Genomic DNA, 19,726 nt, shown 5'->3' on the forward strand with positions numbered 1-19,726 from the left:
TTTCACGTCAGGGAGTCATACCATATTTTCTTTGTGTCAAAACACATTTTTCACTAATATTAAAACAAAAATATGTCAAAGGATGTAAACAACTTGAAAGAATGCATGAATCACATTTAACATGTTAAAAAAAATTAACTAATTAGATTAAAAAGATTATAATTATTATTTTTAAAATTTAAAAACTAAAATATGTGGAAATTTTGAACAAAAATAAATTTTAATTTTATATGAAAATTACATACTTATCCTTTTAAAAATTCAAAGACGAGCGGGTGCGAAAAGAAATTGTAGGGATGCGCAAGTAAAAGCCGAAAAAGTCAAGTGATCATACTGGACAAGCGTGAGGGACATGCTAAAGAAAACTGCCACAACCATAACCATTTCTGCATCAACTTACTCTCACTCGTCACTCTTAGCAGTGAGAAGATGAGGATCAAAACGCTGCGTTTCCTCTTTCTCCTCTTTCTCTGCTCCCACCTAACCTGCGTTCTCTCATGGAAGAAAGAGGAATTCCGAACCTGCCACCAAACCCCATTCTGCAAGCGAGCTCGATCCCGCATCCCCGGCTCCTCCTCCCTCATCGCCACCGATGTCACCATCTCCGACGGTGACCTCACCGCCAAACTCACCCCCAAATCCGAACCCCAAGCCAAACCCTTGATCCTCACTCTCTCCGTTCACCAACACGGCATCCTCCGTCTCAAGATCGATGAAGACCCCTCCCTCTCCCCTCCCAAGAAACGCTTCGAGGTCCCCGACGTTGTCGTTCCGGAATTCACCTCCTCCAAGCTCTGGCTTCCGCGCCTTTCGGAGGAAGATAACGGCCTCGCCTCCTCCGTATACCTCTCCGACGGCCACTCCGCCGTCATCCGACACGACCCTTTCGAACTCTTCGTCCGCGACGATAACTCCGGCGAACGTGTCATCTCCCTCAACTCCCACGGTCTCTTCGACTTCGAGCAGCTGAAAGCAAAATCCGAAGACGACAATTGGGAAGAAACTTTCCGCTCCCACACCGACCGTAGACCCTACGGTCCCCAATCAATCTCCTTCGACGTATCTTTCTACGGCGCCGATTTCGTATATGGCATCCCTGAACGCGCCACCACTCTCGCCCTAAGGCCCACCAGAGGCCCAAACGTTGAAGAATCGGAACCCTACCGTCTCTTCAACCTCGATGTCTTCGAGTACATCCACGATTCTCCTTTCGGCCTCTACGGTTCAATCCCCTTCATGGTTTCTCACGGAAAAACCAGGGGTAGTTCTGGGTTTTTCTGGCTCAACGCTGCGGAGATGCAAATCGACGTTCTTGCCCCTGGCTGGGAAGCCGAGTCTGCAGGGTCTCATATCGCGCTTCCTTCTCACAGAATTGACACGTTGTGGATGAGTGAAGCTGGTGTTGTGGATACCTTTTTTTTCATTGGTCCAAGCCCTAAGGATGTTTTGCAACAGTACACGGCGGTCACCGGAACTCCGGCGATGCCCCAGATGTTTTCAATTGCCTATCATCAGTGCCGGTGGAATTACCGTGATGAGGAGGATGTTGAGCATGTGGATTCTAAGTTTGATGAGTTGGATATTCCTTATGATGTTTTGTGGCTTGACATTGAGCACACTAATGGGAAGAGGTATTTCACTTGGGACAGGACTCTTTTCCCGCACCCTGAGGAGATGCAGAAGAAGTTGGCTGATAAAGGGAGGCACATGGTTACCATTGTTGATCCTCACATTAAGCGGGACGATGATTTTTATTTGCACAAAGAGGCGTCGAAGAAGGGGTATTATGTTAAGGATTCCAGTGGCAAAGACTTTGATGGTTGGTGCTGGCCGGGTTCCTCGTCGTATCCTGATACTTTGAACCCGGAAATTAGGTCCTGGTGGGCTGATAAGTTCTCATACCAGAATTATGTTGGTTCTACGCCTTCGCTCTACATATGGAACGACATGAATGAACCTTCTGTTTTCAATGGTCCAGAGGTACGCTAATTCATTCCAACATTCATTTCTCTTTTTTCACTTGTTTAGATTTAAGATAAGGAATTTAGAGTATTCATTTTCAATGTTTTTTGAGGTTGAATAAAAATTGTGTGCTTGAAGGAATTCCCTTTCATCATCTGTTTACATTCTAATTTTGAATGAGCAGCATTATGATCTCATGAGCCTCTAAAATGATGCAAGGTTTGTATTAATTTAGCACAATATTGACTTCTAATAATCAGGAATCACAATTTAGGACTAGTTATTATAAATTAAATATTATCTTTAACACAAGAAAAAACGTATATGTAGTAGATTAGTAGAGGTTAATATCACGATCAGCCAACTTATCAGTCACGCTATCATGGTTAATGTCCATGAGTGTGTTGTGGTGCTCAATGATAGGTTGGCTGTTGTATAAAAGTTCACTTCGGGAGAAAGAGGAAAAGGAGAGTATGATGAATACAAATACAAATCCCCAACTAAGATAAGATTCTACCACTGTATAATCTCATGATATGAGGGAGATTCCAAAATTTGCTGAGTCCGAGTGAAACCAAACCAAACCCATATTGTTAATAGTTCTGAAAAAAAAGCGGGAAGAGCTGTCCAAACATGTTGGAGATCCTGTCCAAGTGATCCACATTTTCATTGTGCTATTAAGCCCCTTAAGGAGTTTTTTTTTTTTTGTTTAAATTTCCAATGCTCACCTAGAGATAGTGAAACTGAAGATATGATTACACACATTGTATATAGGTGACAATGCCTAGAGATGCTTTACACTACGGAGGCGTGGAACATCGAGAGTTGCATAATGCCTATGGATATTACTTCCACATGGCAACAGCTGATGGTCTAGTGAAGCGTGGTGATGGGAATGACAGGCCATTTGTTTTATCGAGAGCATTATTTGCTGGAAGTCAAAGGTATGGAGCAGTTTGGACCGGGGATAACACTGCCGAATGGGATCACCTAAGAGTTTCTATTCCTATGATTTTGACCCTTGGTCTTACTGGGATGTCATTCTCTGGTGGGTATTGCCCTTCTCACAATGTATTTTTATTTCATTATTCTTTTCTTTGCATATTCATAGCAATTCAATACATTTATTTGTATGAGTTAGAAAAAATTCTCCCTTTTGTTCATATATCTTATTCATATCTCTTGTACATAACGCAGGTGCTGATGTTGGTGGATTTTTTGGGAATCCTGAGCCTGAGTTGTTGGTTCGTTGGTATCAGCTAGGAGCTTACTATCCTTTCTTTAGGGCCCATGCCCATCATGACACAAAAAGACGAGAACCGTGGTTGTTTGGGTACAATTGCTTTACTTCCAAGATTTCTTTGCCCCAAATTTAAGATATTACAGGTTTTTTGGGTACTCCTTTCAGCCCAACAATTAAAAAGCAGTTCTTTTACTGTTCATGTCTTTGTTTTAAGAGCTGACGCCTCTAAAAACCAGTGAAACATTCTTTCAAGAGAAGGATGTATTAAAAACCAGGCTAATATCTATCAAGGGATGAACCGTCCCATGAAATACCATGCGAATCTTAGATGTAAATGAAGTGGAACTGAACTGTATGTCCATATTATAATATTGTAATTGCTAATTCGTATCACAGGGGCACATGATCACTGAAATCGACAAATAACTTCCATGTGGCTACATCTCTCCCCCACATGCACATGGTTAATAGTGACATTAATGTTTGAATTTATAAAAGTTGAATTTCATGTATATGTACTATAGGTATCTATTGTGTGCCTTGACTATCATATGTGGCCGGCATTGTATAGGTATCTGTTTGTCAACATTGTAAATTGATTATCTTTATGATATTGCAGAGAACGAAATACAGAATTGATTAAAGATGCTATACATGTTCGTTATGCGCTTCTCCCATACTTCTACACATTATTCAGGGAAGCTAACACTACTGGTGTTCCTGTGGTTCGTCCACTGTGGATGGAATTCCCATCTGATGAAGCTACTTTTAGCAATGACGAAGCTTTCATGGTTGGGAGTAGCCTTTTAGTGCAAGGGATCTATACTGAGGTGATTTAATCAATTTCCATATATACGCACACAACATGCACAGAACACGCACACACACATGTGTGTGTGTGTGTGTGTGTATATATATATATATATATATATATATGTTTTCCTTTGCATATTATTTCGTTCTACTTTTGTGATCTTTGACTTAAGTTTGAGAATGGCTTGTTGCTGGCAGCGAGCTAAGCATGCTTCGGTCTATTTGCCTGGAAAAGAATCCTGGTATGACCTAAGAACTGGAACTGTGTACAAGGGAGGGGTGACACACAAGCTGCAGGTTACTGAGGAGAGCATTCCAGCTTTTCAAAGAGCTGGGACCATTGTTGCTAGGAAAGACCGGTTTCGGCGAAGTTCCACTCAGATGGCAAATGATCCCTACACCCTGGTATGTATTCATGTTGATCTACTGTAATTCTTTTGTGAATATTCTTATTGTCAGATATATCTCATGGGACATAATTCTTACCTTTTCTGTTATTTACTAGGTCGTGGTTTATTGTCTTTCTATTCAAAACCCTTTCCTGTCATACATATATACATATATCACAACAAAGTTTATGCTAGTTAGGGTGTCAAAATGGACTCGAACTCATGAGCCAACTTGGCTCACCACGGGTTCTAGTTGGCTTGATTGGAAAAAAATATAGTTTTTCTTAATGTGGGATAAATTAGATTCAACTCATTTAACTTTTAAGCTGGGTTGGAGGTGAATTGACTTGTAACTCATCTTCAACAACCTTTTATAATTTTTTCAATTATAATTATTTATTACTTTTGATTATGTAGGTTGACACTTTTGTTTTTCTAAAGACTAGAATGTTTTTCAATAGTATTTGAATTATTTATTTGTCCAATTATGTAAGTTAATATTTTGAGTTTTACTTAATATCTTTATAATTTGACTTCTTAATTGTGGGTAATAGTGAAACAAGTGAATACCCCAAGTATACTACTATACAAAGGCGGGTCGAGTCAATCCACTTTGATTATATTACAATAAAATATAAAACAAGTTGGGAGAGCAAAATATGCATAAATGAGTCAACTTATTTAACCTACCAACTTGTGGTGGGTTGAGTCAGATTTCAAAATTTCTAGTTCGTCAAAAAATGAGTCGGGTTGTCTCACTTTGACATTCGATTGCTAGTTAGCCCCACATGGTACTTGGAATCAGGCCATCTTTGAACATTGAGGCACATCTTAAGCAAATATAATGCATTTTAACATTCATTTTTCTCACTTCTCTATGATTTAAACAAAAATGTTGAATGCGTATGTGTGCACTTGTGTTTTTGTCTAATTTATTCTATTATGAGGATGTGTATAACACCAATAAACTGAATGACTTTATGCATTGCAAGAGTAATTGCATGTGTGCTTGTGTATAAATAACATCCAAGAAAAGATCTGAATCTCATTTTTCCGCTGACGTGTGTAAAAACCATGTGGATATTGACTATTTGAGTAACGTGACGTGATTGCTTATTTGTTTGCATTTCAACCAAAAAATTGCGTACATGAGGTTGAGACAGCAAGTCGGTAAATGCTGTGTTGTCCGGATAACTGTGGACAGTAATCTAAAGTAGACAACTAATTTACTTCTTCATAATTTTTATAAATTTTTTATGGACAGGTTATAGCTCTGAATAGTTCCCAATCAGCTGAAGGTGAACTCTACATTGATGATGGGAGCAGCTTTAAATTTCTGCAAGGGGCCTATATCCATAGACGTTTTATTTTCTCGAATGGGAAACTCACTTCCATAGACCTGGCACCTGCTTCAGGTAGCAATAAGCGTTATTCATCAGATGCTTTCATCGAGAGGATTATCCTGCTGGGACAAGCTTCTGGCTCAAAAAATGCACTCATTGAGCCATCAAACCAAAAGATCGATATTGAACTTGGCCCCCTCTGGTTTTTAAGGGCACGCGCACCAGCTGTTGTGACTGTACGCCAACCTAATGTCCGTGTTGCAGAAGACTGGACTATAACAGTTATTTAACAATTCTGGTTGAGGGAAGCGTTTAATGTTCAATGCTACGGATAGTGCAAAACGAGATTTTGTCTGTAGTTGAGTCGATATGAAGTTCAAGAGCATAGTTGTTGGGGCAAGGAGACAGAAAAAGCACTGGTTGACGAATATGTGCACCAACTCAGTTTGAGCGGCTTATTTAATGTAGGACTTGATAACTCGAAAGATTAATATTTGGAAGTTGCCATTCCATTGTCTGCAAGAGTTATGTTGATAACGATAAATTTCTGTCATCTGGAATGGTCCGTTTGTTTTGGGAAAAGTTTGTGATTAATGCAATAACTTGGTCGTTAATATAGGCTACTACATCTAAGTTACCATTTTTGAATAGTGAACTCTCTATTTTAATAAATAGAAGATATTCATCTAAGATGCGTGAGTATGTGCATAATGAGAAACTCAACAGGGTTTACTGATATGTTGTATAAGACACGATGATCCTCCAAAAACATCACCCACTCCTCAGGGCCCCTCAATCCTTATAAAGTAAAATGCACGCATCACACTCCACTAACTAGCTAGTACTCCAATCTCTACTTTCTATTTTTTACTATTTTTACGAAAGGAAAGCACATTATTAATTAGAGTCGGTCTTTCGCTTATAAGCCTCAAATGTCTTTTTCCATTTTGAGACACGGTTCCATATTATTATCCTGACATGTAATATTCCTTGCTTTCGTAAATAAATTAACTGTAATTTAACTTATTACGAACTAACGAAATGAACTTGCAAAAAATAATCACAATGGGTAAGAAACCTATCAAACTTTTAAATAAAAGATAAATGGTTCTAATCTTACAAGTAAAATCATTTTAAATTCTGAATATTATATGATATAATAAGGAAAACACTAATTATTTCTTACTAGACACCTATAATATCCACTTTTTCCTGTCCTAAACGTCTAAGGACCTAGCCTTAACTAATGGGCCTAAGGTCAGCCCATAGGATGCCCCAAAATCCTTTCCCAATCCCTCTCACTCTACCCCATTCTCAGAAAACAAAAACAGGAACCCTTTCACCTTCCACTACTGAGGCAAAGAGCTCTGCTAGGGTTTTAGTGAACTTCTCCTTTCCTCCAAGTCGGTAGTGCGTTTCCCTCCAAGTAAGTTGAGTTCCAACGTTTACCTTTCTTTTTCCCGTCTTTTGTTCTGGTTCAAAAAAGGGTTCTTTCCAGAACCTTACCCCATGGCTGTCAAAATCACGACCCAAAACGTAAGGTCGTACGAGTCTACGATCTTTTGCATCCTCTCCGATCCCGCTCCATTTAAAATACGCGATCTTCAAGGATCGTGTTGGAACGCTGTTGTAAATCGCAACTTGGTTGGGAGCGGCGATTCCGGCGATGCAGTCCCTTCCAATCGCGATGGTGCTAATCCCTTCTAAACAGTGAGGAAAAAATGAGAAGACCTTGTGGCGGTAGTGACAACTGCAGCAGCAGCGCCCTCTATCACCAACGTCGAGTCTCACGGCAACGTTGATTACGACTTTCGCATCTCGCAGCAGCAGCTTCGCATCTAGCAACAACACCAAATTTGCATCTCGCAGCGGCAACACCAACTTTACATCTCGCAGCGGCAACGACACCAGCTTCGCATCGCAGCGGCAACAACAATAGCCAGCTTCACATCGTAGCGACAACAACACTTTTTAACCTAATTTCCAAAAACCCTAAATTTCTAACCTACTTTTTTAAACTTTCAAAAAGCCCAATTTTAAAAGCCCACTCAGAAGTAAAACCTGCACAGTAAAACCATAGCTGCAGGTAAAAGTAACTTTTTTTTAAAAAAGTTACTATCTCCCTCTCTGTTACATTAGAAACAGTGACATGATTTAAAAATAAAAACGTTAAAAACTATCTCCCTCTCTATCACACATCTAACGTTAAATCGTAAAGGAAAATATAAATCGTAAATCGGAAGATCGTAACATGGATCGTAAGATCCTACAAATTTTATTGTCACTCAAAATTCATAAGTAAATTTTATAATATATGAAATAAAAGAGCACATCACTAGGTGCAAATCAATATCCTACGTATATAGGAATAACAAAATAATGATTCTTCTAAACCAAATAGTCTTCTAAGTTAAATTCACAATCTTCAGCTCCATCATTCCTATCTCCTTCGTCATTCAAATCAACCATATCTAAGTCTTGACTATGTAAAGTTTCATCTTCTGAACTTCAACTGGAATCAAGTTCTCATCCAAATCCAATGCTTCATTTTGCTCATGCTCATCTTCCATAATCCACTCTTCATCGGATGAACAATCATCAATGTTAATTCGAGCTGGTTTTCTTGTTTGTTTCTTCTTGGCTAATTTTGAATTGGCCATAACAAAAACAACATCACTCATTGTGCTTTGCTTTAGCCTATTTCTTCTCTTTGTATGGACCTAAACAAATGCAAAGAAAAATATGATAAATGAGCACTACTAGTAATTTATTATAATGATATATTCTAACATTAACTTACCATCTCAATGGAACTCCAATTATGCTCACATCCGGAGGAGCTACATGTCAAGCATAATACATGAATCGCAAATTTTTGGAGTTCAGGATATTCATCACCATAAGACTCCCACCAATCTGCTGGAGTCTTTAAATTAATTGACCTAGTAGCCAAAGGACAACCAAAACATTTTGCTCGTTTTCTAAAAGCATCAATTTGAACATCAATAAGAGTTTGTTCATCCTCATCCTCGACCATCCTAGTTATACATTCCATCAAACCTCGTTTCACTTCCAAATCTGCTTTAAATCCGGGACGATAATGCATTTGAGGGTTAAGAAAATAGCCTGCAGCATGCAAAGGCCTATGGAGCTACTTGTCCCACCTTTCATCAATTATGTTCCACAAAGGCAAATAACTAACCAAAATACATTACATTGAGTTAGTTTTTTGTTTTCAATTAACAAATATAAATAGTTAGATGACTAATACCTTTTTTTGACAGCATTGAAAGCCTTTTGAATCTTCTCCTTTGCTTGATCCATTGCTTCATAAATGAATCCCATGGCTGGCTTTTGATCCGAATCAACCAATCGAAGCACTTCAATTAAAGGCAATGCACCCTTCAAACAAGTTATTATATTCTTCCAAAACTCCTTATCTAAAACAACATCTTCAACTATTTTACCATCATTGATTTTAGCAAAGTTGCTAGACTTCCACTCATTGCTAGTAAACATTCTAATCAAAGCTCCTTTATTCTCATGTAGGCATCCTAATGTCAGATACGATGTAGCGAAACGGGTAACACCTAGCCTCACCAAATCCCTTCCTTTTGTGAAATGTTGTAATAGACAAATTAGAGAAGATCTTCTAACATTAAGTCGACACAATGTGTAGCACACAGTGTCCAAAATAGCCTTTTTCTCTTTGTCATCAACAAGTGGCCAGCAACTTTATAGTTTGCAGCATTATCGGTGACAACTTGAATGACATTTTCTTCTCCCACCTCTTCAACAATGCTATCCATCATCTCAAAAACTTTCTCAGCTATTTTAGATATTGAAGAGGCATTTATGGACTTCAAAACCACAATTCCCTTTGGTCTGTTCACCAAGAAGTTTATTATTGTCCTTCTTTTCTTATCAGTCCAGCCATTGATCATAATAGTACATCCCATTTTTTTCCATTCATCCCTATGTGCTTGCAAAGCAAGGGATGTATTTTGAACTTCCTCCTTCAAATATTTAACTTTGATCTCATGACAAGATGGAGGCTTAAATCCAAGACCATGTCTTGAAAACAAATAAAGCATAGCAATGAATTCTTCACTTTTTGCCACATTGAAAGGTATAACATTGTTATAGAAGAATCTAGCAATTGCTTGACAAGCTTCCTCTCTCATACCTTTCTTAAACATGTTGTTGATGGTAGTTTGTGTACCAACTACTCTCTTCTTAAAAATATTTGTAGGACTTGAAGCTTCACTATTTTTTCTTTTCTCACTAGCTTCTACTGTTTCCTCCTCCATATTCAGCCTTGATTTCTTGTTTAAATTTTGTTGCAAACCAACAACAAGTTCCAATATCTCTTTCTTCACTTCATCAGTAACATCCTTGCAAGCACCAACATCCTTTTGAGTACCAGCTAAGTGATGCTTCAATCGATAAACTCCCCCTATTACTACCTTCTAACAGTATTTGCATTGTAGCTTTCTAGTATCCCCACCAATAGAATTACAATGCTTCCATGCTATATCACTCCTATTTCCTAGGGCATTTTTTGGAGCCACGGGTATAAAAGATTTTGAAGTCATTTTAATAATGCAAAAGTGGACTGTAGTTTGAATGTCGTGAATAGTGTAAGTTGAAAAATTAGTGTGGTGATGGTGTGGAAGAAGCAAAGGGAATGGACGTTTGGGTACACGTAGTGAAAAAAATAGAGAGAATAGAGGGAATGGTAATTTTACTGCGTAGTACAGTAGTCTGTGTCATGTGTGTCGTGGTAGTTCTATTATTTATAAAGAAGAGGGAGTAGTTTTTTTAATCTTGGCAAAAGGAGGGAACTAGTGATTTTTAATTGTAAAAAGTGGCAGCAAGGAGAGAATTAGTAGTTTTTTAAAGTAAACAATCACTGTCCCACTTTTTAATTTTGGAAATTAGTGATTTTTAATTGTAAAAAGTGGCAGCAAAGAGAGAATTAATAGTTTTTTTAAGGTAAGTTGTCCCGATTTTTTTTTATTTTCTTAATCTTTAAGGAGCAGATTTTTTAATCTTAATAAAACATTTTCTTAATTTTTAAGGAGCCGATTTTTTAATCCTAATAAAATATTTTTTTAATCTTTAAAGAGCAGAATTTTTAATCTGATAAAATATTTTTCTTAATTTTTAAGGAGCAAATTAAAATCCCTGGCTACCCCTCCTCGGGCCCCAGAGGCTGTCAGGTTACTACAGCCCAATGCACCCCAACCCATCACCCTTCTCCGTCCATTCATACTGGTTGGTTGTTGCTAGTGGGAATCGAACCCCTAACCTGACCTTTAACACCTCTAGCTCACCAGCAGATGCTACCAACTGGTAGCATCTCTTTTTTGTAACATCCCTGGCTATCCCTCCTCGGGCCCCAGAGGCTGTCAGGTTACTACAGCCCAATGCACCCCAACCCATCATCCTTCTCCGTCCATTCATACTGGTTGGTTGTTGCCAGTGGGAATCGAACCCCCAACCTAACCTTTAACACCTCTGGCTCACCAGCAGATGCTACCTTAAGGTTTTATTTTTAAATCATGTCACTGATTCTAATGTAACAGAGAGGGAGATAGTAACTTTTTTTAAAAAAGTTACTTTTACCTGCAGCTATTGTTTTACTATGCAGGTTTTACTTCTGAGTGGGCTTTTAAAATTGAGCTTTTTGAAAGTTTAAAAAATTAGGTTAGAAATTTAGGGTTTTTGGAAATTAGGTTAAAAAGTGTTGTTGTCGCTGCGATGTGAAGCTGGCTATTGCTGTTGTCGCTGCAATGCGAAGCTGGTGCTGCTGCCACTGCAAGATGTAAAGCTGGTGCTGTCGCTGTGAGATGCGAAGCTGGTGCTACTGTTGCGAGATGCGAAAGTCCTTATCAACGTTGCCGTGACACTCGACACTGGTGATAAAAGGTGTTGTTGCTACAGTTGTCACTGCCGCCACAAGGTCTTCTCATTTTTTCCTCACTGTTTGGAAGGGATTAGCACCGTCGCGATTGGAAGGGACCGCATCGTCGAAATCGTCGCTCCCAGCTGAGTTGCGATTTACACCGGCGATCCAACACGATTCTTGAAGATCGCGTATTTTAAGTGGAACGGGATCGGAGAGGATGCAAAAGATCGTAGACTCGTACGATCTTACGTTTTCGGTCATGATTTTTACAACCATGATGGTGGTGCCTCATGGTTTAGGACGTAATTTCATGAACCTCTTGGTGAGAGTTCATGGTGGTGCCTCATGAAAGGACGTAATTCCATGATCCTCTTAGTGAGTGTTAATGGTGTTGCCTCATGTAAGGACGTAATTCCACGACCTTCGTAGTGAGAGCTCATGGTGGTGCCTCAAGTAATGGACGTAATTCCACGAACCTCTTAGTAAGATTTCGTGGTGGTGTCTCAGTATATAATTAAGTAAGGATTCAATTAAGGATTACATTCTGAAGCTTTAAAGAGTCAGTTAGTCTCACATAGAGCGTACTGACTCAAGTGGTGAGAGTAGCAGAAGGCCCTAGTCTTTGGCAGGATAATGGCCTTAGATGTTTGAAGGCTAACCTTGTGTGTGGTAGGATGAAACCCATTGACAAGTGTAAGACCCATGAAATTAATTAATTAATAAATGTGGTTAGTGGAAGCCTTTATGATGTTTAATGTTAAGGTTTATGACGTGGAAAAGTACTAGCTCAAACGGTTGAGAGTACTTAGTGTGTTGAAAGGACTTGGGTTCAAGTCCTATGTATGTCATTATATATTATTTATTTTATTATTATTTTTAATAATATGCTTGATTATAATGAGTGATAATTTAATCCTATATTTATAGGAATTATCATTAAACATGAATTAGCTAAAGGGTTGTGTATTGGTTTGACATTAGCATAGTTATGGGTTCAAACCTTGGTGAATCCACACTAAACTTTTTTTTTTTGCCAAAATTTCTTTTGGCATGAATGTGAAAGGGCAAGGAAATCCTAGAAGCCAAGATAGGCTGGAAAACTCATGAAGTAATGGCTTTTGAAAGGCAATTACACCTCTTAATGATGGAAATTTGTTTTCCAGCATTAACCACCATTATGCCATGTTTAAAGAGAACATTAAGGGAAAGTGAGAGAGTTTTCTTGACTAGTTTTTGTGAGGGCTGTGAGGGGTGGATTAACAGAGCATACATTGTGCTAATTGAGAGAAAGTGAAGGCTGCTACGTGTGGTTGAGTGGAGGCAAGGGAGAAAATCATTGTGGAACCAAGGCAAAACGCGAGTAATCAATTTCAAAGCGAGGAATCCAAGTTAGGGGAGCTGGAACCGTACTTTTATTTCGTGTTGTTAAATGGTATGAAATGTATGAAAAATTGGATGTATATAACCTGCCTATATCATGTAATTTTCATGTTTCTGGAATTTTCCAGAAACCGCCTGGCGGGTGATGAACCACCGCCAGGCGACTCATCCTTTTCTGGGTTATTTTGGGGTTCCAGAGATGGAACCACCTGGTGGCAAGGTTCGCGCCGCTAGGCGACACGTGACTGCACACCCAGTTTTCTGGGTTTTTGATGAACTGTCTGGTGGTGATGAACACCCGCCAGGCGACACGAGTCAATTTGGCTCGAATTTAGTGTTTTGGGGTTTCTAGGTTGATTCTGTTTAAGGGAAAAGATAGTGCCAACTGTTTGGAAATGATTGGAAGCCCGAATTCGCTGAAGTATATAAAATTGAAGGTTCGATTGGGTGAAAATTGCATGAATATCAATTTTTGGGTTGATGAATTGGGGATTTCATAGTCACACTAGATTAAGTGGTAAGGTTAGTGGAATTTCGTATATGAAGAAGTCTTATGAAGGAATAGTGAATATAAATACGTGAATGCAGCCTATTGGATCATAAATCGAGTGGAAGAAGAATTATAGGGGATTGAAACAGCAGGAACCGCCTAGAGGCACCCAATTGGCCGCTAGGCGCCACACCAGAGGTACGTGGTGTTTTGTTCACGAAAGACGCTATTTTACGTACTTTTCGCGCAACAGGAACCGTCGGGCGGTAGTTTACTCCCGCCAGGCACCACCTTTCTCATTTTTGGGCGCTAGGCGCCACCATTTTTTTAGTTTGCGCAGTTTTCATAAAACTGCATTTTCCGGTTCGTTAACTGTCCGATTTAGGTGAAATTTTGACAGGTGGTCCATAACATGTAGTTCTTCACTTTGAACAATGGAGATTTGATTTGGAGAACAGTAGCTAGAGATACACGTTACTCAATATTGTTGATTTTGGAGTCTTTGAAATACATGGTTAAACTCTTGATAATTTCAAGTAACTTCTAATGAAGCATGATTGGGTTATGTGGTAAGTCTCTTACAATTTGAATGTTCCTTTGGGTTAGTCACATGTGGAGAATTGGTTATTGGTGAATGCATGTGTGTCAATATTAATTTGCATTGGTGCATAGGATCACGTGCTTAAATTGTTAGAGTGATGCTACTTATATTTGTTTGGGCATGCGTTATTCATAAGTTAGAATGGAATGCTAGCATGGATTTAAAGGGGGAATATATATATATGAAATGTGAATGGATTGATTTTACTTTGTTGTGGGTGCTTAAAAACCAGTATTGCGCAAGTACTGGTGTAGCGCCTAGCGGTGGTGTTTGACCGCCAGGCGATAGCTACAAAACTAGTAGAGAATTGAAGCCTGTAGTGCTTGGTGATAAGGGTTGTCCCGCCAGGCGATACTCGTAAAAATAGTAGCATCAGAGGTGCTTGGTGCCTGGCGGCACGTGTTCCCCGCCAGGTAGTCTGGAAGCCTTTTGCTCCTGGCGACTCGTGTGGAGCGCCAAGTGATTTTTGATGAAGCAAACATTGGGTTTTGCTTGCTTTGAAGGTGCGTGGTCTACGAGGCTTTGGCGATATCTCAAGGGTCAGATGCTGGTGTATTCTTAGAGTTGTGGCTCAGGATGGAGGGTAATATGAGCATTCTTTGTGTTGTGGCTCGGAATAGTGAGTGTTCCTGCATGTGTTCTATAAGTGGTGGCTTGTAGGTTGGATATCAACGATAACTTGAGATTATCAACCAAAGACGTAGAACATGGATTACATGGTGATGGCTATGTGTGATGAGACCAAAGGATGAAGTTCCTTTAATGTGTGTGTTTTGTTATATAAATTGTTGTATATGTTTATATTCCTTTAGCTCACTCTATCTGCTTGTGTTTGGCAATGATCGTGTACGCAGTACATGGGAGCAGATGACGTTGCAGGTGGTTCTGGTGGAGCGTAGAGCCGGAGCGGGGCTAGACTTGTGAGAAGGATTTTCTTAGGGTTTTATATTGTTTTTATGATTTCAAATAAATTATAAACATGGATATTACTAGACTTTTGGACAATTATAATAATATTTTTTATCATGGATTTTTGGATTATTGTTGAGGTAATAAAAGTTTTAAAATTTCTCGTGTTTTGGGAAAATGATATTTCAGTAAATGTAGTTTAATTATATTTCTCTATTTTAATATTTAAATCCGTAATATCTGATCGGGATGTTATAGCAAGGGCTCTACAGAGCAGTAGAGGCCACCAAAAGTGCAAGAATCCAATAAATCCGACTAATTATATGTATCCAGATAAATGTGTCGTAGAGTCTTGTTGTTGGTTGCTATCACATGGTTGGGTGATTTATGTGTTCTCGACTTTTAAATTCATATGTTCAATTGTATGATAAAACTTTTTTACTCTAGCTTACCCTTTTTGTTTGCTTGTGTGTCTCGTGTGTGGTTTTCTCTGTTAACGATGATCATCAATTTATTGATGTGAGCAGATATGAGAACTCTTAGTAATTGCAATGACGACGGGAATGCTGCAGGTTAATTGGACAGGATTTGCTGTTGAGCTCGTTGTTGAGCCCATGTTGAAGAATTATTATTATATTGTAATTTCTTGCTTATGAGCAAACTTTTGGTCATTTATCGAATCTTTCTGTTTTGTTAAGGGTACAATGATGTGCCTTAGTTTTTCTATATTGAATACTTGAATGGTTGCGAAATCCTTATACTTTAAATCTCATGCCCTTGAATATTATAATATATACAATATTTTATTTGGACGATATTTTATTTGGATAGATTTATCTACTAAAATAGGAGGTTAACACCTGCCTGCCTTTTATATACATATGTTTACACTAAAATCACTTTTCATTTGAATTATTACAAGATAAACTTTTATGCATTATTTGTAATAAATTTGGATTATTACAAGATAAACTCTTATGCATTATTTGTAATAATAATTCATTAGTGACATTATGTAATTTGAAAACAAATAAAAATAATGTGGACTATTTAGTTAGTCTTCTTAACTATTGAGGCATACCGCATATTGTATCAATTATACACGGATTGTTTCCCGCAAGACAGAAGAACTGTTTCTTACCAAACAAAATGGAAGGAAACCTCTACACAATGAGAATAAAAAACAAATTCAGAATTTTAGAATATAACGATTTGTAAACATTTTCACATATATACATTTGGTTAGAGTAATGACTAGTAGATATTTTCACAATATATACATTTGATTATAATTTTTTCTCACTTTTTTATATATCATTTCATTTTCTAATATTTATCATAAAAATGCAGATGCAATGTTTTTCTTACTATGTGCCATTTTCTGTGTACATTCATAAAACTCTGACCAAATCCGATTCTTCAGTTGAATTTTCCTATTTTTTGATTAATTTCTCTACAAATGTTTAGAAAAATAGAAAAGAAACTAATTAACTTCTTTATAGATTAAAATTAATTTATGTAAAATTAAAAAATAAATTTTACAAAAAGTATTCTCATAAATTAATTCATGTATAGACTAATTTTAATTTTACAAAACACCGTTCTATTTCTTAAAAAATTGTTCTATTACTTTGAGGTTTGGTAAGACAAAGGGCATTGACACTAAATATGTGTAAACGAATGACACAAAAAAAAGACGGGGGCGGGGAGAACTTGAAGAAACCAAATAGACATCCATTTTTCTAGCCAATAAAAAACAAGTGTTAAAAGGGTCTTTCTTTTCTATAACTTCATTGTATATCAAAGAAATATAGATATCATTCAAAGTGTCGAGATTTTAAGATGGCTATTAATATATTATTAAACAAAGGGGAAAAGAGTCTAGAAAATATTCAGATTAGGATTAACATGTATGATACATAAAATCTATCAAAAAACCCACATAGTTTCTTAATCTAAAGAAGGAGCCACAGGCTCACACATATCATCATACACAGTCATAAACATTTTCTAAGAGAAAAAAACAAAAAATATTGCTGAAAGTGTTGAAAATTGCAAGTGAAGTGAAATTGGGTCTTAATCTGTCTTCTTTTCTGGAAATTGTGATTTGTTGTGAACCATAGATCGCTTTTCCTCTGCTGACTTAGAGAAGATCTCTTCCTTATCTTCGAAATACCTCTCAAAAGCTCTTGGAAGGAAGCACGGAATCAAGAACACGAATAGATTGATCGAGAAATAAACCAGATTGGCCACTGCCAAAAACTTCCCGAACATATGCCACGCCGAGTCCTGCATGCATTAATTGCAACACTTGAAACTCATTCATTTCATACATATACATGCAATGAATCATAGAAACCAAATCACCACTCAAAAGGACCATTTCTGATTAACATCGTACCTGAAACCTGGCATTGACAGGCAAAGTCTTGTTGAGCCAGACATCATGAATCCAATCAATATCCACAAAGATCCTTCTGATTGTGTAGAGCATGGGAACCATGGCTCTCACAGGTGGTGAAAACAAAGACAACCCTCCGATGATGTTCTCAGTCAATATCTGAAAGGACAACAAGAACAAGTGAGGGGTGGCTGAACGCACAGCATGCTCATCCCCTCTTGCAAACCCTCCAAGAACATAAGCCAGAGGCAAGAACAACCCCACGGTGGTTCCAACAACCACATACATTCGGAACATTCTGCTCCCTCTGAAGAGCTCAGTCCCCGACCCAGATGAAGCTGATGATGAGGACTTTGTCGGAAAGGCAAAATATGAGAGTGCCACGATGTAAGCAGAGGCAAGTACAGGGAAAACTAGGTCAAGGAGTGGGATAAGGCCACTTGCTGAGAACACCAAAATGAAGGCCACAAGTTGAAGCTCTATCATGCGTAGTGAACCCATCATGCCACCACCTTGTGCTCCCTCTTCTGATCGCCGTTTATACTTTGAGCCGCCTGAAGACACCCTTTGTTCTCCCGTTGGTGCTGGTGGACGAGACATTGCTACAGACACACCAGACATTTTCTTCTTCTTTATTCACTTTCTCTAGAAACAAAATTAAACAAAGGCGTTACATAAACATCTGTCACACACAACACCACATCATCATCCCCGACAATCATCATAACCATAAGAAGAACAATTAACCTTGTATATTGTTCTTTTTGTCGTAGATTTGAATTATTACACATAAAACTGTATCTATATAGGTTTATGTTCTGTACAATGCTTGCAATCATTCAATCAAAATATATAAAATTTAAAGTGGTTGCTGGGTGTTTAGATAACAGAGAAAGAGAAATATATCAGACAAGTGATGAGATAGACACTTACAAGAAGGGTGGTGAAGAAGATAAGAGAAGGTGACGGGGGCAAAAAGAAAAGAGAAAATGGTGTACGAAGAGAGGTGTTGGAGAGAGGAAAAGGAAGAAGTAGAAATTTTGGTTGAAAATGATGAAGCGTTGCCGCAGGCGATGAAAGAGACGAAGCAAAGGATGAGTTTATGATCCTAATTTGGTGCAAAGAAAGATAAAGAACCATGCACTGCTCCATGCCACGCGAATGCAGCATGCACGACACGTGTCCTCTGTTAGCTTATCACTGTCCAATGATCTGCACGTGTTACATTCTAGTTATACATAATGCCCAACACAGTTCTTCTTTCCTTTTTCTTCCTTCTTTCTTATCCTTTGTGCTTCATATCTTAACCCTTTCACAATGACGGTTGATAAACAAAATAAATTTTTAGCCATTTTTTTCTTAACAATCTATTTTTCTTTCGTAAAATAAATTCCCATGTCCAGTAGGAGGGACAAAATATTTGTACTATTTTATATGTGTATTATGAATATAATGATTTATTTGTGTTATACATGAATATAATGATTGTACTAGAAATAGTTTTTTTTTTATTGTGTTATTATTAGATAAGCATTCTTTATATCTTTGATGGTGCCAAAATACTATAATATAACTAATAATTTAAATAGAAGTTATAATACTAATTATAATAGTAAAAAATATAATACCATGTTGGCTATGTTATTGACATTTTTTACTATTAAGGTATTACTTTAGTATTAATTTTATTTTGGGTCCATCAATACTATAGTCGGTTACTTGTTGGACGACGACCTGAGTGAAATCTATTTCATGTTCGTTAACCTAACATTAGAAACATTAACATAAACTTAAAGATATCTAAATGGTAGATTAGAAAATAATACTAATTCAGTGGAACTCAAAATTCTACTTTTAGTTGTAATAGAAACCTGTTCTAAATGATAATTGTCTCTCATTCTCTTTCTTTTAGCGCCATTACCTTGTGAAATTAGGACATCCAGAACATAAAATAAGACGACAATTGTTTGTCAAAAGTGATAGGAATAAATCAATATTATTATTTGATGAAGGAGAACATAGAAGGGAGTGATAAATTTTCCGGTAAAATTTGATGAGAGATTAAAGATGATTATACTATTCTGTAATTTATGAAACAAAATTCCATTCTTATTAACATTTATATCTTTATTGAATTCTTGTTCACAATTATGTTTCTGATAGATAAGAATAATAATATTTTGATACCAAAAATTTATTTATTTTCATTTGATATTTTTTTTTTAGAAATACAAAAATATCATTTTTGTTAAGACTATTTTACTCTTATAAAAAGATTATAATT

General features: G+C 37.5%; 2 protein-coding genes and 1 pseudogene across 3 annotated transcripts; 1 reads left to right on the plus strand and 2 right to left on the minus strand.

The window, feature by feature from the left end:
* The first annotated feature begins 336 nt into the window (after nucleotides 1-336).
* On the plus strand, nucleotides 337-6,440 carry LOC114162721 (probable glucan 1,3-alpha-glucosidase). Its single transcript, XM_028046682.1, has 6 exons — nucleotides 337-1,980; nucleotides 2,737-3,010; nucleotides 3,160-3,295; nucleotides 3,825-4,035; nucleotides 4,217-4,423; nucleotides 5,672-6,440. Exons 1-6 carry the CDS (start codon nucleotides 430-432, stop codon nucleotides 6,038-6,040), a joined length of 2,748 nt encoding a protein of 915 aa, XP_027902483.1. The 5' UTR covers nucleotides 337-429; the 3' UTR covers nucleotides 6,041-6,440.
* A 1,781-nt stretch (nucleotides 6,441-8,221) lies between these two features.
* Nucleotides 8,222-10,345, minus strand: LOC114163605 (annotated as a pseudogene).
* Nucleotides 10,346-16,917: 6,572 nt separating this feature from the next.
* On the minus strand, nucleotides 16,918-18,547 carry LOC114162838. 2 transcript variants are annotated; one of them, XM_028046816.1, is made up of 3 exons: nucleotides 18,376-18,547; nucleotides 17,443-18,087; nucleotides 16,918-17,330 (listed from the first exon to the last, which is right to left on the minus strand). In XM_028046816.1, exons 2-3 carry the CDS (start codon nucleotides 18,061-18,063, stop codon nucleotides 17,118-17,120), a joined length of 834 nt encoding a protein of 277 aa, XP_027902617.1. In that variant the 5' UTR covers nucleotides 18,064-18,087; nucleotides 18,376-18,547; the 3' UTR covers nucleotides 16,918-17,117. The 2 variants fall into 2 exon arrangements, with proteins under 2 accessions (XP_027902617.1, XP_027902618.1); XM_028046817.1 differs by lacking the exon at nucleotides 18,376-18,547 and adding an exon at nucleotides 18,190-18,354.
* Nucleotides 18,548-19,726: the final 1,179 nt, after the last annotated feature.

Source organism: Vigna unguiculata, chromosome 9 (assembly GCF_004118075.2).
Source record: "Vigna unguiculata cultivar IT97K-499-35 chromosome 9, ASM411807v1, whole genome shotgun sequence".
NCBI classification, from domain to species: domain Eukaryota; kingdom Viridiplantae; phylum Streptophyta; class Magnoliopsida; order Fabales; family Fabaceae; genus Vigna; species Vigna unguiculata.